Source organism: Lithobates pipiens, unplaced genomic scaffold (genome assembly GCF_037356315.1).
Source record: "Lithobates pipiens isolate NorthernLeopardFrog02 unplaced genomic scaffold, aLitPip1_a1.2 Scaffold_16, whole genome shotgun sequence".
NCBI classification, from domain to species: domain Eukaryota; kingdom Metazoa; phylum Chordata; class Amphibia; order Anura; family Ranidae; genus Lithobates; species Lithobates pipiens.
In genome coordinates this window covers 600,957,131-600,975,907 of record NW_027507748.1, presented here as the reverse complement: position 1 = coordinate 600,975,907, position 18,777 = coordinate 600,957,131, and the positions used below count along the sequence as shown (strand labels likewise).

The window sequence follows — 18,777 nt, the reverse complement described above, 5'->3', positions numbered from 1 at the left end:
TTAGTGGAGGAAAGGCATATATCAGTTGGTTCTGATCCCAAGGAGCCACCAGCAAGTCCGACGCGTCTGCCCACGGATCCCTTGTCCTGGACGATCTACCTCTGGCGTGCCCCATTTCAGGCACAGCAGCTGGAATATCTCCAGATGCAACGCCCATTCTCCTGGGTCCAGCATTTGACGACTCAGGTAGTCCACCTGCCAATTTTCCACCCCCGGGATGTAAATGGCTGACAGGGCTGGAACGTGTCGCTCTGCCCACCAAAGGGTGTGAGCGACCTGCCGAGCAGAGGCTGAGCTTTTTTTTACCCCTTGGTGATTTATGTACGCCACTGCCATGGTGTTGTCTGACTGAATCCTGGTTGGACACCCATGAAGACACGTCGACCATGTGTGGAGGCACAGCCTGATCGCTCTCAATTCCAGGAGACTGATCCGCAACTTGGATTCCTCCATCGACCAGAGGCCCTGAGCCCACTGAATCCCCATCACTCCACCCCAGCCGGACAGATTGGCATCTGTAGTGACCACCGTCCAGTTCAGAGGAAGAAACGATTTTCCTGACTGAATCACTGGGGACTTCAACCATCAGATCAGGGAATCCCTGACTGGTTGGCTCACCTGGATCTGCCGATCCACAGACAACATAGATTTGTCCCATTTTGTCAATATCTTCTTCTGCAGGACTCTGGTGTGGAACTGGGCATAAGGTACTGCCTCGAAGGAGGTCACCATTAGCCCCAGCACTCGCATGCAAAAGCGGAGCGATGACCACTTGCGGGTCATCAACAGATTGACCGCAGACCTGAGAGTCAGCAATTTGTCCGAGGGGAGAAAAACCCTCGCTTCCCTGGAGTCCAACAGCAACCCCAGGTACTCCAGACGCTGAGTTGGTACAACCGACATCTTTAGGTCCAACAGCCACCGAAATTCTTGCAGGGTCTGCATAGTGATCGCCACAGCCTCCTCTAATTCTGAGGCGGAAGATGCTCTCTGGAGGAGATCGCCTAGGTAACCCACAATCGCGATCCCGCGCTGTCTCAGCAACGCCAATACTGAAGCCTGTACTTTGGTAAAGACTCGGGGGGCTGATGCCAGGCCAAAAGGAAGAGCCACAAACTGGTAGTGGGCTTACCCTACTGCCAAACGCAGACATTTTTGATGCCAAAGGCAAATGGGTATGTGCAAGGTAAGCATCCTGGATGTCTTAGGACGCCAGGGAGTCCCCTTGATGGAGTGCAGCGACAACTGAGTGAACTGATTCCATTCTGAACCTCTGCACCTTTACAAAGTGATTGAGGGCTTTTAAGTCCAAGATTTGAAGCGTTCCGATTCCGGAACTGGTACAATCACCCCGATTCAGCAGGTCCCTTACCGCCCCTAATAGCGCCTCCCAGCGAACCGGGGACATGGGTATGCTGGAGGGGAAGAATCTGTTTGGAGGCCGAGAGAAACTATCTTATTGCCTGTGGAAATCGGATCGCAGACCCATTGGTCTGATAATCGGAAAGGTCCACTGGGCTGCAAATTTCCAAAGACGACCCCCCACTTTTGGTCGCAGGCTTGCAGTTCCAGGAACACTTCTGACCATGTGTGGGCGTCCTGTCGGGCTGGGGTCGTTTTGCCGAAGCACCGGGCGGAAGAAAAAGCTGATTGTGAGCAGAAAAAGAGGGCCATTGCCTGCGGCTAGACTCCTTGGCCTTGCCTTCCTGGCCTGTGGGAGTAGTGTACTCTTACCACCAGTGGCATTCTTAATAAGGTCATCCAAGACTCCAGAGAGTGGCTCGCCAAGGAAGGGTAGATCCCTCAGGGCTTTTTTGGATGCTTGGTCAGCCTACCAGCATTTCAGCCAAATTAGGCGCCTTAGCGCCACAGCTGACACTGAAGCCTTGGATAACAGAGGGAGAGTATCCAGAGCCACATCACAAACGTACTTATGGCCTTGCACTAGCTGGTCTGCTAGCTCCACGCAGACAGGGGAAGCGTTCTGCTCTCCCAATTCGTGGTGCAGAAGTTTTGCCCACTCAGTGTCTGCGACACCAGTGCGAATGCCAGTACAGGTTGCATGGCTGACCCCACAACCGTAAATAAGGAAGGAGCCACCGCCTCGGCCTTCCTATCCATGGGATCCTTGAATGCAGGAGTCCCCTCAACCGGGAACGTGGTTACTTTATTTAACCTAGATACTGGGGGATCCACCACCGGAGGAGCCGACAACTTTTTGAGAAGGCTGTCCTGAAAGGGGTAACGCTCCGCCAAATTTTTGGGGACCGAAAAGGTCCGTTGGGGGCGACCCCATTCCCTGTAGATGAATTTGTCAAAATAAGTCAATAACGGGAAAACCTTAGGTGAACAAGCTGGCTTGTGGGACCCAAAAGGGACCAGCACATCAGCAGAGGGATCCGCTGGCCCCTGAATCTTCAGGGTATCACGCACAGCTGTGATGAGTGCTCCATCAAGCGCTTTGTCGCAACCGGACGGTGAAGCATCCTGTTTGAATGATCCTGGTCAGCCACGTCTGATAGGTCAGAGCAGGGGTCACTAGCCGCAGCAGGGCCCGAGTCTCCCCAGAGGACAGGGGGGGCAGGGGCCTCCAACGTGCACCTTTCCTTCCACGTGCCGCCTCTACCTTAGCAACATAGGGTCAAGGACCGCCGGTCAGGGTGTCCATGCACACCGCTCTATCCGCAGGTGACCCGGTTGCTATAGCCTGGATTTCGGGGGAAGAAACACCAGTTTCTGAAGCCATGCTGACCCTAGCCTGTCTGCCACCTGCAATGGGACTTAGGACAGTGAAGGTCCCACCCGCCTGCTGCCGCCACGTGGGGGGTACTTAGCGCTAGACTCACCACCCAGGGGCGTTCTGTGAATGGCACTAGCAGCGCCCGTAGTCCCTAGTAGGTTCCCAGTTGCACAGAGGAGAAAACTGTCAGCAGCAGCTGCTTATAACAGCATTGAAACATTCTGCAGAGCTAGCTTCAGCGTTCAGCAAGGAGCCATACAGCGTCCTGTACACACAGTGGACACAGAAAACAGCAAGTGAGAGCGCTTGTAATGCTGCCACAAGATAACTGTGGCGAAAAGAGCGCTCAGGCTTCAAGAAAATGGCCGCCAATGTAACTAAATAGGAGATCCTAAAGAAGATGGCTGCTGAAGCTCACCAGGGGAATACAGGCTTTCCCACATCCAAGATGCCCGCCAGAAAGCGCCATGCGGTGACAGAACAAAACTAGAAATGTGCTGCTTGCCTACAGCCAGAACAACCTCCAAAAACACATTTGGGACCTCCCAGACCGGGACCAAACGCCAGCCATACAGAGACCCCACAGGTGATAAACCAGTGAATCCCCACACACACTGCCCGCAGCGCATGCAGCCACCCCCCTCAGAGGGGGGAGGAGGGGAGATAGGGACTTGGGAGAGAAGATAGGGAGGTGAGGTGGCCCCCGAATCGACCCCCCAGGGAATGCCCAGCTGCTCACCCCACCGAGACAGGGAGAGCCGCACCTGCCAGTCCTGAAGAGCTGGGAGGCATTCCATCACAGACCTACTCCTGCGCAGTTACAGGGTAGCTGTTGGCCTGGTATACTGTGACAGCAGTAGCCCGGTCATATGTATATCACGGAGCATTGAAGCTCACCGACCACCTCTGGAGCTGAGGCCTGTCGTGGCCTGCCGAGCCTTAGCTGCAGCCTGCTCACGCTCGATGGCCGGACTGGGCAGAGTACAAGGATATCGTTAACCAGCCTGTCACCCAGCAGTTGAAAGAAGATCCCAGGATCTTTCATCTTGCGAATAAGCGGTAGGAAAAACCAACAAGTCAGTCCTTAACCACTACCTGCCCAATTTCCAGCTTTCCGCGCTCTTGCACTTTCATTGACAATTGTGCGGTCAATGCTGCACTGTACCCAAATTAAATTTGTTTGCACAAATAGAGCTTTATTTTGGTGGTATTTATTCACGACTCCATTTTTTTTTTGCAATATAAGCCAAAAAAAAAAAAAAAAAAAAGGAGCAGAAATTAAAAAAAAAAAAAAAAAAAACATATGTTCTTCTTTCTACTTTAAAATGAATCCAATAAAATTGAATTATGTCATAAATTTAAGCCAAAATGTATTCTGCTACGTTTTTGGCAAAAACAAAAAAAAAATATTCCGTTAAGTGTATAATTGGTTTGTGTAATCACAGACATATGTACGCAAAAGATCATGTACAGATGTGTGCAGGTGATCACGGACATCATTGGGACATGTGATTTTAGTGGGACATATGTAGGGGACATGTGTTTTTATTATTTGGGGACATGTGTGGAGACGTGTGTTTTGGGGACATGTGTGGAGGCATGTGTGTTTTACACTAGACAGTGTAAAAAACAGCTCATACTCACTAATCACAAGCCGGCCGCAGCGATCTACTCTCCTCTCAAGGACGACTTCCGTGTGAGGAGAGCCGATTGCCTAGCAACCAGCTGTTTGTTTACATCACATGATGGCTGTGATTGGACACGGCCATCGTGTGATCAGGAGGGCCAATCACAGAGCCCCCCCTGCCAATTCGAGTTGTGCCATGTCCGGGTGACACAAGTGCATCGGGATCGTGCCGATGCGCAGGCGCTCGATCCCCCTCCTTCTGAAGGGCGTTCGTGAACATCCAGTCAGAAGGAAAGAGCTCCCACCCGGCTGTATGTATACATTGACCGGGTGGGAAGTAGTTAAAACAAGCTGAAGAAAAGGAGTCCTTTTTCTTAGGACACTAGCAAACACTGGAACTTCAGGAGGGGGTAATACCTTGTGTCCAAATTTCCTGTAAAAGTATTAAAACCAAAGTGTTACTGACTCTGTTCTCCTCAATGGACAAGAAAACATTTGTACAACATCACTATACATTCCCATGTAAGAGCAACAAGACGACACTTACTTTGCAAAATTAGCGAAGACTAGAGATTCCCGAAGGGAGACTGGCATGTCACTGATCATTTTACTTGTGACAGGCTTCATCAAGTCAACAATTAGAGTATTGTTCTCTTCCCTGAAGACTCTCATTTGCACACTTCTGTTATTTATCATCTTGAGGATTGCTTTTCTAATTTCTTTGGTCCATCTTCCATCCTGAGAAAATAAAATATGAAACATTTAACAAAATGTGAACTGAATCTCATTTTGTTTTCCAGAGAGCTGTGTATCGTAATAACTACTAAGCTTTGAATTTTGTTTCTAAATAAAAATAGGATTTTTGTACTTTATATATATCTTATTCTTTGCGTTTATTAAGGGACCCAGAATTCAGACACTCAAAAGAAGGATCTTTACATCGGCAAAAAAACAAAAACAAAACCAAAAAAAAAAAAAGGAATGTCTCAAAATAACCCTTCAAACTCCTAACAGTCAGATTTCTAGACAAGCAGTACTAGGAATGCAAATCTCAAAAAGAGAGGTAGGATCTGTGTGGAAAAAGTCTGAAAAATAGATTTTACAGTAAATCCAAATATTGTATTTGATTTCACCAAGGGACACGGGCATGCAAAAAAAAAAAAAAAAAAACCAACAAGCCAAAAAAAAAACTAAAATAAGGAAACCGGAGGCTTAAGCACTCTAGAAGAGTGAGTTTAAAAAGGAAAAAAAAATTGAACCCTTATATGCTTATAATCAAAGGTTTGAAAAAAATAGGATTTTTTGTACTGTAAAATAATTTTCTCTGTAATTTGCCGACCAACAGCTCCTTTCTGTAACAAATGGGTTGTTGGCCTTATCACTAGGAGAATACTAGGCAAAGTTGTAATAAAATACTCAGAATTCTTAGTTCTGACCAGGGGGGCGGTCCCTCAGGCTACAACCCTTCACCCTGCAAAGCAGCATCAGTACGTCAACAAGCAGTATAAGGTAAAGATAAAAGGAGGGGCGGGTGATATTTCGGTGGGTGAATTACAGAGAAATGGATTTTACGGTGAGTACAAAAAATCCTATTTTCTCTTATATTCACCGACAGACACAGCTCCTCTCTGGGAAGTCCCCAAGCAGTGCCAAAACAAGGGGTGGGAAAAACAGCATAAAAACTCAATCCACCATGGCAAGTGGGAACTAGTGAAACTATACCCACAAAAAAACAGCAGCGCGTGGAAAACCACAACAAAACAAACAAGGCATCCTCAACAGGAGTGATCCCCAGACCGCACTAAACTGGAAGTAATGCAACAGTGCATTAACATAACAGTACTGCGTTTTTATCCAAAAAAAAACAGGAAGAAAATATCTATTGCATATTCAATTGCAACTACATGGCTGCCTGCAAAACAGGCATCAGCCGATGCACTGACGTCTACCTTGTAGAACTTGGTAAACATATAGACAGACGACCAGGTCGCCACCTTACACACCTGAGCGACCAACGCTTGGTGTTCGGAAAGCCCAAGACATTCCGACTGCCCTTGTGGAGTGGGCCGTGACCGGAAAAGGGGGGCACCTGCCCCTTCAAGGCATAGGCTTTTACTACAATCTGTCTGACCTACCTGGAAATGGTGGCCGACGAGACCGCCATGCCTTTCTTTGGACCAGCCACTGAAACAAACAGTGAGTCTGACTTCCGAAAGGGAGCAGTGGCAGAAAAATACACCTTCAGAGCCATAACCATGTCCAGAGTGTGAAGGGCCACCTCCTTAGTGTGCTTTGGCTTAGGACACAGAGATGGTAATACAATGTCCTCATTGATATGAAAAGCCAAGACCTCTTTCGGTAGAAAAGACGGTTGCAGGACAAGGCGTCAGTTCAGAAACTCTTGAGCCGATGTTATGGCCACTAGAAAGACCACATTCTGGGAAAGAGTCAACAGGGGAATCTCCCTAATATTTTCAAACGGTCGTTTTTGAATTGACGACAACACCAGGTTAAAATCCCAAGGGGGTAGCGGTGAACACACAGGAGAGACTACATGTCGTACCCCCTGGACGAAGGTAACACAGCCAAGGCTGAAATTTTCCCTTTGATGGTGCTTCATGCCAATCTCTGGTCTACTCCTTGCTGGAGAAACAGCAGGATCCTGGATATAGAAAAGTAGCGCAGATGCCATCCATTCTCGTCACACATGGAGACGTAGGCCTTCCAGGTACGATATTATATCTTCAGAGAAGTAGATTTCCGTGCTCTCAATATAGTTGGAATCACCGAGTATGACCAACCCTGGTTCCTAAACACCTGGCTCTCAATAGCCATGCCGTCATAGCCAGCGATGGTAAAGCAGGATGGAAAATCGGACCTTGAGACAGAAGGTCCTCTGGCAACGGCAGTCGCCAGGGAGCCACCAGACGCACCAGGTCTGCGTACCAAAGAAGCTGGGGCCAATTTGGGGCAACCAGTATTACTGGAGTCCCATGGGCTTCCACTCTGCGAAGTGGCAACAGTTTCAGTGGAGGAAAGGCGTAGATCAGTTGGTATTGATCCCACGGAGCCACCAGCGCGTCGGCCCACGGATCTCTTGTCCTGGACACGAATCTTGACACCTTCCGATTGAGACGGGAGGCCAGCAAATCTGCGTCTGGTGTGCCCCATTTCAGGCACAGCAACCTGAATATCTACGGATGCAATGTCCATTCTCCTGGGTCCAGCATCTATCGACTCAAATAGTCCACCTGCCAGTTCTCCACTCCCAGGATGTAAATGGCCGACATGGACAGTACGTGTCGCTCTGTCCACGGAAGTATGTGAGTGACCTCCCGTGCAGCGGCTGAGCTTCTTGTTCCCCCTTGGTGATTGACTTATGCCACAGCCATGGCGTTGTCTGACTGTATCCTGGTCGGACGCCATTGCAGTCTTATGGACCATGTGTAGAAGCACAGCCTGATCGCTCTCAATTCCAGCAGATTGATCAGCAACTCGGATTCTTCTCTCGACCAGAGGCCCGGAGACGACTGAACCCCCATCACTCCACCCCAGCCGGATAGACTGGCGTCCATTGTGATCACCGACCATTTCAGGGGAATGAACGATTTTCCGGACTGAATCATGGGGGACCTCAACCACCAGAACAGTGCGTCTCTGGCTCCCCTGGATATGTCGATCCAGGGACAATTGAGATTTGTCCCAATTTGTCAAAATCTCCTCCTGTGGGATTCTGATGTGGAACTGGGCATAAGGTACTGCCTCGAAGGAGACTACCATGAGCCCCAGTACTCGCATGCAAAAGCTGAGCGACGACCACTTGCGTTTCATCAGCAGTTTTACCGCAGAGCGGAGAGTCTGCAATTTGTCTGCAGGGAGAAAAAAATTCTCGCTTCCCTGGAGTCCACCAGCAAGCCTAGGTCCTCCAGAAGCTGGATCGGCACAATCACCGACTTTTTGAGGTTCAACAGCCACCCAAATTCTTGCAGGATCTGCTTGGTGAGCGACACATCCTCCTCTAACTCTGAGGCAGAAAATGCCCTCAGGAGAAGATGGTCTAGGTAGCACTTTTATTTGCAGGCTTGGTAGGCTTGCAGTTCCAGGGATGTTTTTGTCAGTCCGTGGTCGTCCTGTCAAGCTGGGGACATTTTGTCGAAGCTCTGGGCGGAAGGATGCTTGGTCAGTAGACCAGCATTTTAGCCAAATCAGGCGCCTCAGCACCACAGCTGACACTGAATCCCTGGATAACAGAGGGGGAGTACCCAGGGCCGCGTCACAGACGTACTTAAGGCCTTGCAATAGTTTGTCTGCTAGTTCCACGCAGACAGGAGAAGCCGTGTCTGCGACATAAGTGTGAATGCCAGTACTGGTCGCACGGCTGACCCCACAACAGTAAAACAAATAAGGAGCCACTGCCTCAGCCTTCCTGTCTGTGGGATCCTTGAATGGAGGAGTCCCCTCAACCGGGATCGTGGTTACTTTATTTAATCTGGATACTGGGGGATCCACAACCGCAGGAGCCGACCTAATTTTGAGAATACTCTCCTCAAAAGGTTAACACACCGCCATGTATTTGGAGATCGAAAAGTTCCGTTGCGGTCAACCCCATTCCGTGTACATGAACTTGTCAAAATAAGTCAGATACAGGAACACCTTAGGTGAACGTGCTGGCTTGCGGGACTTAAAAGGGACTGGTACATCAGCAGAGGGATCTGCTGGCTCCTGAATTTTCAGGGCATCATGCACAGCTGTGATAAGTGCTCCAACAAGCGCTTTGTCGCACATGGACCCTTTCTTCCGACGCACCGCCCCCATCCTGGCAACGAACGAATTGAGGACCGCTGTCAGGGTTTTCATGGGCACTGCGCAGGCTGCAGGTGACCCGGTTGCAATTAACTGGATTTCTTGGGAAGAAATACCAGTTTCTGAAGCCATGCTGACCCTACCGGGACTTAGGACCGTGACAGTCCCACCCTCCTTACTGCCGCTGGCTGAGGAGCTCTTTCCCACTGGGCTCACCACCCTGAGTTCTGCGCTATCCAGCAAGTAGTGCCTGAGGTCCCTGTGGGCTCCTAGGTGCAGAGGAAACAATACTGTGTTGATGGCAGCAGCTGCAAATAGCACCAAAACCGCTCAGGCTTCAATAAAATGGCCACCCAGCGCCGACTACAAAGACATAAAAACACAGGGAAAATGTATGTGAGCACATGCTGCCGTTAGAAAACACTGAAAAACGTGTTCAGGCTTCAAGAAAATGGCCGCTTAAGTCCAGGAGAGCATGCTGCCCTTGCCCACACCTAAAATGGCCGCAGAAGCAGCTCCATGAAGTACAGGGAGAAAACTATGGCAGTGAACACAGTGCTGTACTGGACATCAGCAAAACCTCACAGACTCCTTCCAGTGCCACGAAGAACAGGACCCAGGACACCGGTAGCCAGCGCACCCCCCCCCCCCCCAGGTGAGAGCCCCACCAGAGAGCCCCTGCATAGAGAGGCACACACCGCTCAGCAGCCACATGCAGCATCCCCTCGGGGGGGGGACAAGGGAGAGAAAAGAAGGAGGTGAGGGACCCCTGAATCAACCGCCAAGGGAATGCCCAGCTGCTCAGCCCGACCAAAGCAGGGAGAGCTGTACTTACCAGTCCTAAAGAGCTGGGAGAATTTCCATCACAGACCCACTCACTGATCAGTAGAGGGTGGCTGCTGGCCCGGCATACTGTGACGCAGACATCAGTAGCCCAGTCATATGTATACCCCAGAGCATAAAAACCGAACACCTCTGGAGTTGAAGTTTCGTCGTGGCCTGCCGAGCGCGTAGCTGTGGCCTGCAAACGCTCAATGGCCAGACTGGGAAGACTACAAGGATAAGGGTATCCAGCCTGTCACCCAGCCAGCTGTTGATAGTAGATCACAGGATAATTCATCTTGCGCAAAAGTCACGCTTCTGCATAAAAAAAGCACGGACCGATGGGCCCGCAGGGGTTCTAGGTCCTTCTTCACTAGGCAAAATAAAACTGATGACTGCATGGCAGAGTGGAGGGTTATTGCCAAAGGGACTGCCCCCTGGGAGGAACTAAGAGTTCTGAGTGTTGTATTACAACTAATTATTAGTATCTCCTAGTAATAGGGCAAAACAACCCAATGGATAAGAGAGGAGCCGTGTCAGTCGGTAAATATAAGAGAAAAAATGATGCCAATTTTGTTTGGGAGCAGTCGCACGACTGTGCAATTGTTAAAGTGACGCAGTGCCAAATCGCAAAAAGGGGCCTGGTCCTTTAGCTGCAAAATGGTCCGGGGCTTAAGTGGTTAAATGAAGGACTTTTATACTTTCTTTTGACTGGCAAGAAAGTATTTTTCCACTGGAAATTGTCTGGATGTATTTATCCAAATCATCGCTCCCCGGGAAACTAGACAGTAGGTTTGTGCATGGTGTTTCGGCAGACAAACCCTTTAGACAAAGGGTCCTATGCATGTCATCTGGTTTACGGCTCAGAAGGGGGGGGAGGGTGCGCTCGCTCGTCCCCACCCACTTTTCTGACCGGCCAGGCAGGTGCTCGGAAAAGGGTCTGGTATGGATTTTGGGGGGCCCCACGCCTTTTTTTGGCGTTGGGGGTTCCCCATAAAAGCTATACCATGCTCATGAAGGGAGAACCCATGCCGTTTTTTTTTTCTTTAAAAATAATAATAAATTGGCGTGGAGTTCCACCTATTTGGTAATAAAAGTTGCATCCCTGCTCATTGAAGTCGTACTTCAAGTCGTGGTGCAAAGTCGCATGACTGTCTTGTCAAAATTGCAGCCGCCAAATCGTGGCAAAATCAAGCGACTTTGGAGTAGCACAAGGGGCGAGGGGGAAGGGAAGAGGAGACCACCCCCCCCCTCCAGCTTCTGAGACACACGCTGTATTAGCACAGATTTAAACAGGGTCTGTACACTATTACTCCCTCTAGAGGAGTTTTTAAGGCATTTTACAATATAATTGAAAGAAAAGTCATATGTGGACTTAGGCATTCCGATGCCTTCCTCCAAACTACACCCATCAGGGCAGGCAGCGTGATTAAACCTTTAAAAAGACTGGAGCCCTTTTAATAGGGGTTCCACTCCTTTGGACCATGTATAGCACCCCTCAGGACAGCTTTAGGTTATGTAGCAAGACCAAAAAGATTCCCGATTCCTGGGGGCCAGCCCTCAGAGGAGCGTTACAGGCAAAACCTCGTTCTTCTATGCAAGGCCCGGGTGCCATCCTGGAGCCCCAGTGGCAGGATGGATCCGGTTGTGGAGGCTTTTTTAAATCCAGCATGGATCCCTCATGGAACTCCGCAGAGTACATCTTCAATCATGCCAAAACCTTTAGACACTGGCGAAAAAACTGATGTACTCCTGGAAGGAGGAGGGGTTATATCAGGGAGTCAACTTCCTGTATTAGGTGTGCCAGTGAACTGAAGGTAGCTATAGCCCACTAAGTAAATACTTAAGACTCCGTGTCCTATGATGTACATTAAAGAAATTATATTGTTTTGCCCATCCATAACATATGAAGCAAAACCTCTAAAATTGCTGCAACATTAGGAACAATGTAACTTACTGGTGTTTGAGGAATAATATCCAGTGAACAATGGACTGCAAAAGGAGGCATTGTCCTCAACCACTCCAATTGAGATGAGTTAAATTTTGTCAAAATACGGCATAAATCATTTACTTCACTTAGACAACTGGAAACCTGATCACCTTTCTTCGAACAGGCTCCTGCAAATCTAAAGAAATATGACATTATTATGGGAGAACTACATTTTGAAGATATAAATAACATGTCAAATACACTTTCTCCCACCAGAAAACATGGGGTATTTAATTTCACTCTGTCAGCCAAAGAGGAAGCCAAGTATGTAAGCAGTGAGAAGTGAAGGCATTGATTCTATACCCTACAAGGTCAAAGCCCAGGTTACAACAATTGTGTTTGAAAATGCAGATGCATAAAGTGGTGAAATTATTTGCTCTCCTGCAAATTGTGCAAGTTGTAGAATTACACAGAAATAAAAGGCTTTATCATTTTTATCATAGGTGTATGATAGATGTTCAAGAGAATATCAACCAAAAATCCAGCAAAAAACACAATACAAATGTTATACATTGAGATGCAGTTCAGCAAGTAAAATAAGTATTTGATCCTCTACCAACCAGGGTGGAAAAAAAAAAAAAGTAAAAAAAAAATAAATCAGATATATATTTTAATGAAATGCTTTTGGAGTAAAAATCTAAAGAGTTTTCTATTTAACCATTTAAGCACAAGTTGGTACTTTGACGCTAAATACTGTTATGGCAGCAGCTAGCCACCATAACCCCAGTATTTTTCAGATTAAAGTGGTCTCAGCGGCGGATTCGCCACAAGATCACTTTTATCGAGGTAGGAGATGGCCGCCGCTTGCTGGAGCCATCGGTATCGGCTGAGACAATTGCATCTGCTCACCTCACAGCCTGGATGCCGAGTGAGGAAAAGATGGCCCCCACTCTGCTCCATAGCATTGGAGTGAGTAAGCGACGTCAAACATCACATCCGCCGAATGCTCTTAAAAGGGGAGTTTATTTTTTTACTAAAAAAAAAGACTTTTTATTGCTTTTTGTGTAAATATGAAATCTGAGGTCTTTTTGACCCCATATCTCACATTTAAGAGGTCCTGTCATGCTTTTTTTCTATTACAAGGGCAGTGTAAAAAGAAAAAAATATTTTCATCGCCCCGTTCTGCCGTACTCGCACGCAGAAGTGGATGCATATGCAAGTTGGCCCTGCATATGAAGATGGTGTTTAAACCACGCATTTGAGGTATTGCTGCGATTGTTTGAGCGAGAACTATAATTTTAGCACTAGACCTCCTCTAACAACCTGTAGAAATATTTAAATGTCACAAATGGAGATTAAGTGCCAAAGTTTGTCGCCATTCCACGAGCGGGGGCACTTTTGAAGCATGAACTGATAGCTTTCAATTTACTCGGCCTAACATTATCTTTTACAACATAGAAAAAAAAATTAGGTTAAATTTCTGTTTATTTGTTCAATTAAAAAACAAAAAGGAAAAAAAATTGGATTTTTTTTTACTCACCGTTAAATCTATTTCTCTGAAGTTCATTACCAATACAGCTCCTTTAAGTCTTGACTGTAGGGTTATCACGCCACCTTCAGGAAAGGACTAGGCAGAACATGTAACATGTAAAAACAGCAAGACTGCAGACCGCCGCCCAGGCGGCGGTCCCTATGGCTATAACCACTCAGCTTCCTGAAGCTCAGTACATCAACACGCAGTAAAACAAAATAGGAGGGGTGGGTGCGGTGTGCATCAATGAACTTCAGAGAAAAGGATTTTTTTACGGTGAGTACAAAAATCCTATTTTCTCATTCGTTCATTGACTGACACAGTTCCTTTAAATCTTGGCCGTAGGGACGTCCCCAAGCAGTGTCAAAAAGAGGGGTGGAAACAGCAAACAAATAACTTCACCCACAGCCTCAACGGAGGAGTTGCCATCTGAAGCGGTCACACCAGAACTTGCGACCAACGTATGCATCAAAAATGCGTTTACAACAAAAAAGAAAAAAAGCTTAAATTGAAACTTTAAACAGCCGCCCGCAAAACTTTGCAGCCAAAGCAAGCCTTCAAAGATGTGCTTCCATGAACTTTGTAGAATTTTGTGAAAGTGTGAACGGACGACCAAGTCACCACCCTACACACCTGGGAAACATACGCGTTATGTCGCCCAGGAGGTCCCAATAGCCCTGGTGGAATGGGCCGTGAAGGGAAAGGGGGGCACATGCCCCTTCAAGGCGTAAGCCTGGACCACAATCTGTCCAATCCACCAGGAAATGGTGGTCGACGAGACCGCCAGACCTGTTTTTTTGGACCAGTCACCGACACAGAGACTCACTTCCGGAAGGGAGCCATAGCAGACAGATATACCATCAGAGCCCGGACCACGTCCAGGGTATGTGGGGCAACTTCTTTTGGATGTGTCGGCTTAGGGATGATAATACAATGTCCTCATTGAGGTGAAATGCCGAAAAATTCTTTGGACGAAAAGAGGGTTGCGGAAGTAGCACCGCCTTATCCCTGTGGATAACCAGATAGGGCGACTTGCAAGCCAAGGCCGCCAACTCAGAAAGCCTCCTGGCAGATGTAATAGCCACTAAAAAGACAACATTCTTGGAAAGAGTCAACAAGGGAATCTCCCTGATGATCTCAAACAGTGGTTTCTGAAGTGCCAATAGAACCAAGTTCAGCTCCCACGGAGGTAGGGGTGGTCGAACCAGAGGGACTACATGCCGAACCACTTGTATAAAGGTGCTTATCAATGAGTGAGACGAGGGGCGTTGGAAAAAGACAGCCAAGGCTGATATCTGACCCTTGATGGTGCTTAAGGCAAGTTTTTGATCAACTCCTCGCTGTAAAAACAGCTGAATTCTGGAAATTGAATCAGTGCACGGATGCCACCCCATCGCCTCACAAATGGAGATGTAGGCCTTCCACGTACAACGGTAAATCTTCAGAGAAGATCTCCGTGCCCTTAGCATAGTGGAAATTACCAAGTCCGGCAGACCTCTGTTTTTTAGTACCCGTTTTTCAACAGCCAAGCCGTTAAAACGAGCAACGGTAAAGCAGGATGGCATATCGGTCCTTGCGATAGGTCTTCTTGCATCGGTAACCGCCAAGGAGCAACCGCCACCAGAGGTACTAGGTAGGCATACCAGTGATGCCATGGAAAATCTGGGGCAATCCGTATTACTGCATAGCAGACGTGGTAGCAGGTTAAGCAGGGGGAAAAGCATAAATTAGCCGATACTACCCCCATGGAGCTACCAACACTTCTGACGCGTCCGCCCAGGGGTCTCATGTCCTGGACACAAACCTTTGCACCTTTCGATTGAGCCAAGAGGCCAAGAGATCCACGTCTGGTGTGCCCCACTGCAGACAAAAAAATCTTGAATACCTCCGGATGCCATGACCATTCTCCTGGGTCCAGCATCTAGTGACTTAGATAGTCCGCTTGCCAGTATTCTACACCAAGGATGTAATCGGTTGACAGGGCTGGCACATGTCGCTCTGACCACTGTAGGAGATGAGTGACCTCCCCTGCAGCACCTGAGCTCCTTGTTCCTCCTTGATAGGAGTTGTCCAACTGGATCCAGATCAGAAGCCCCCGTAGCCTCGTTGACCATGTGGAGAGGCATTGCATGATCGCCCGATGTTCAAACACATTGATCGGCAGCTGGGTTTCTTCCCACGCCCAAAGGCCCTGGGTCGACTAACCCCAGCCGGTTAGGCTGGCGTCCGTTGTGATCACCGTCCAATGCAGAGGAAGGAACGATCTCTCGGACCGAAGGGCCGGAGACTTCAGTCACCGGAGAAGCCCTAACTGGCACACCCAAATCTGACGATCCAGGGATAATGGAGATTTGTCCCATTTGGACAGGATCTCCTTCTGCAAGACTCGGGTGTGAAATTGGGCGTACGGTACCGCCTCGAAGGAGGCTATCATGAGGCCCAGAAATCGCATTTAGAAGTGCAGCGAAGACCATCTGCGGTTCATCAACAACTTCACTTCGGCTCGGAGACTCTGCAGCTTGTCTGAAGGGAGAAAAACTCTTGCTTCCACGGAGTCCAGCAAAAAGCCCAGGTACTGCAAGCGTTGAGTCAGCACGAGCACCTACTTTTTTTAGGTTCAGCAGCCACCCAAACTCCTGTAGTTTGCATGGTGATCACCAAATCCTTCCTTAATTCTGAGGTGGCGGATGCTCTCAGGTGGTCGTCATCTAGGTAACCCATGATTGCGATCCCACGTTGCCTTAACAGCACCAAAATTGGAGCTAACACTTTGGTAAAGATTCGGGGTGCTGACGCCAGGCCAGAAAGGAGAGCTACAAATTGGTAGTGCTCTTCCCCAACTGCAAATCGCAGACACCTCTGATGCCTGAGGCATATTTGCAAATACGTGTCCTGGATGTCCAGAGACACCAGTAAGTCCCCTGATGGAGCGCCCCGACCATGGAGCGAACCGATTCCATTAATGCGTATAAGCAGGTCCTTTACTGCCCCTAAAAGGGATTCCCGGTGAGCCGGGAGTAAAGGTATACTGGAGGGAAAATATCTTGTGGATAAGAAACCATCTTGTTGCCCAATGAAACTAGTTCGCAGACCCATTGGTCGGACAGCAGTGAGCTCCATCGAGCTGCAAACTCCGAGTGTCAGGCAGGGGCAAACCTTAATGCGGTAGCATTTTTGCTTGCATGTTTGCGAAATCAGGGACGCTTTTCTCGTTCAGTAGATGCCCTGTTGGACTGGGAGCACTTACCTGTCGTCCCGGGCAGGCAAAAAAGCCGCTTCTGAGCAGAAAAGGAGGGCCCTTGCCTACAGTGTGGCTCCTTGCCTTCCTGAACTGTGGGAGTAACATGCTCTTCCCACCTGTAACATTCTTAATAATGTCATCCAGCGAAGTTCCAAATACCCTCTCACCAAGGAAGGGCAAATCCACGAGTGTTTTTTTTTTTTCCAGATGCCTGGTCTGCAGACCAGCACTTTAGCCAAATCAAGCGACGTAGCACCACTGCTGATACCGATGCTCTCAAGAGCAGGGGGACTGTATCCAGGGCCACATCACAGACATACTTAAGGCCAGGCACTAACTGGTCTGCTAATTCTACGCAGACCGGGGGAGACCTTTGCTTCTCAAATTCACGGTGCAATAACTTTGCCCACTCAGTAAGCTTCTGCGACAAGGCCGTGGCCAGTACAGGTCATAACGCTTACCCCACTACCATAAATATGGAGCGGGGCCACCGTCTCGGCTATTCTGACAGAAAGGTCCTTGAATGCAGGAGTCCCTTCTAACAGAATCGTGGTTATTTTCTTTAACCTGAATACGGAGGGGTCAACGGCCAGAGGAGCAGTTCATTGTTTACGGAGGCTCTCCTCAAAGGGGTAATGCACCACCATTCTCCTCAGGACTAAAAATGATGTCTTTACCCCCCTTCTGCACACATGCCACCTCCACCCTGGTACCAACAGTTTCCAGGAACGCCGACAAAGCGTCCATATGCACTGCATTGTTTGAGAGACGGTTGCAATTACAAGGTTATGTGGGGAAGAAGCGCCAGGTTCTGCGTAATGCTGACCCACCTTGCCTGCCACACTTGGGGAACTAGCGCAAGGTACACAATCCCACCCTTCTAGCTGCTCACAGACTGAGGGGCCCAACCGCAAGACTCACCACCCTGACCGAGTGCTGCTGCTGACCGCTGTGTTCTCTGTCCAGTCACAGGTGCCCAGAGTGAAAAAACGTGCTGTTCTGAGGTAAAACGAGCAAGCACTGGAGGTAAAACCGTGCTGAAACTACAAGAAAAAGTCAGCCGGAGCGCTAGAAAATGGCTGACAGTCATGCTCTGCATAGAAACTACAGGAAAATGGCGGCGGCCGCCGGAAAATGGCCCCAGCACATTCTGAGGAAAATTTTTACACAGGCACCACACACACACACACACACACACACACACACACACACACACACACACACGAGAAAAAGGGGCAGAAAGACAACAAACTGATCCAAACAGCCAGCGCAGCCCCTGCCAAGGTACAGAGCCCCCCCCCGGAGGACCCCCGGCCAAAGTACATACACCGCACCTCATGTCCAGTCAAGCAGCAGCCCCCGCAGGGGGAGGAGGGAAAAAGGGATAGGGAGGGAGAGAGAGAGACCCTCTAGTCGACCTCCCAGAGAATGCCCAGCTGCTCTATCCTGCCAAGGCAGGGAGAGCTGTACTTACCCATCTGGTCGGAATAGCTGGACGCATTCTATCACAGACCCATCACCCGAATAGTACGGGGTGGCTGCTGGCAACAGCACACTGTGACAAAGACAGCAGTAGCCCAGTCATATGTGTGCCCCGGAGTATATAGCTCACCAGTCGCCCCTGGAGCAGAAGGGGCATGTCGTGGCCGACCCAGCGCGAAGCTAGTGTCTGCTCACCCTCGATGGCAAGGCTGGGGAGACTAGAAGGATCTACATTATGCAGTCAGTCACCCAGCCGGCTGTTGATAGAAGATCAAAGGAACAAAATCTTGTGGAGAGAAAAAAATAAAATCAAAAATCCCCAGGACCAATGGTCCCTTCAGGGAGCCTAGGTCCTTTCCTTCACAGAAAGAAGAAGGAAAAAAAAAACTGAGTTGCAGAAATCAGGATGAGGGGTTATAGCCAGAGGGAACACCTCCTGGGCAGAGCTATGCAGTCTTGCTGTTTTTACATGTGTTACCTGTTATGCCTAGTCCTCTCCTGAAGGTGCCGTGATATGGTCAAGATTTAAAGGAGCTGTGTCCGTCAATGAACGAAAGAAAATAGGATTTTTTGTACTCACCGTAAAATCCTTTTCTCTGTA

At 48.8% G+C, this 18,777-nt stretch overlaps 1 protein-coding gene across 3 annotated transcripts in view; it reads right to left on the bottom strand.

Moving 5' to 3' along the window:
* Positions 1-18,777, bottom strand: part of RNF17 (ring finger protein 17) — an 881,806-nt gene that overhangs the window by 533,474 nt on the left and 329,555 nt on the right. For all 3 annotated transcript variants that reach the window (XM_077483977.1, XM_077483979.1, XM_077483978.1), the window contains exons 15-16: positions 11,950-12,118; positions 4,915-5,105 (exon numbers count right to left, since the gene is read on the bottom strand). In XM_077483977.1, coding sequence (XP_077340103.1) covers positions 4,915-5,105; positions 11,950-12,118 — 360 coding nt within the window. The remainder of the gene's footprint in view (positions 1-4,914; positions 5,106-11,949; positions 12,119-18,777) is intronic.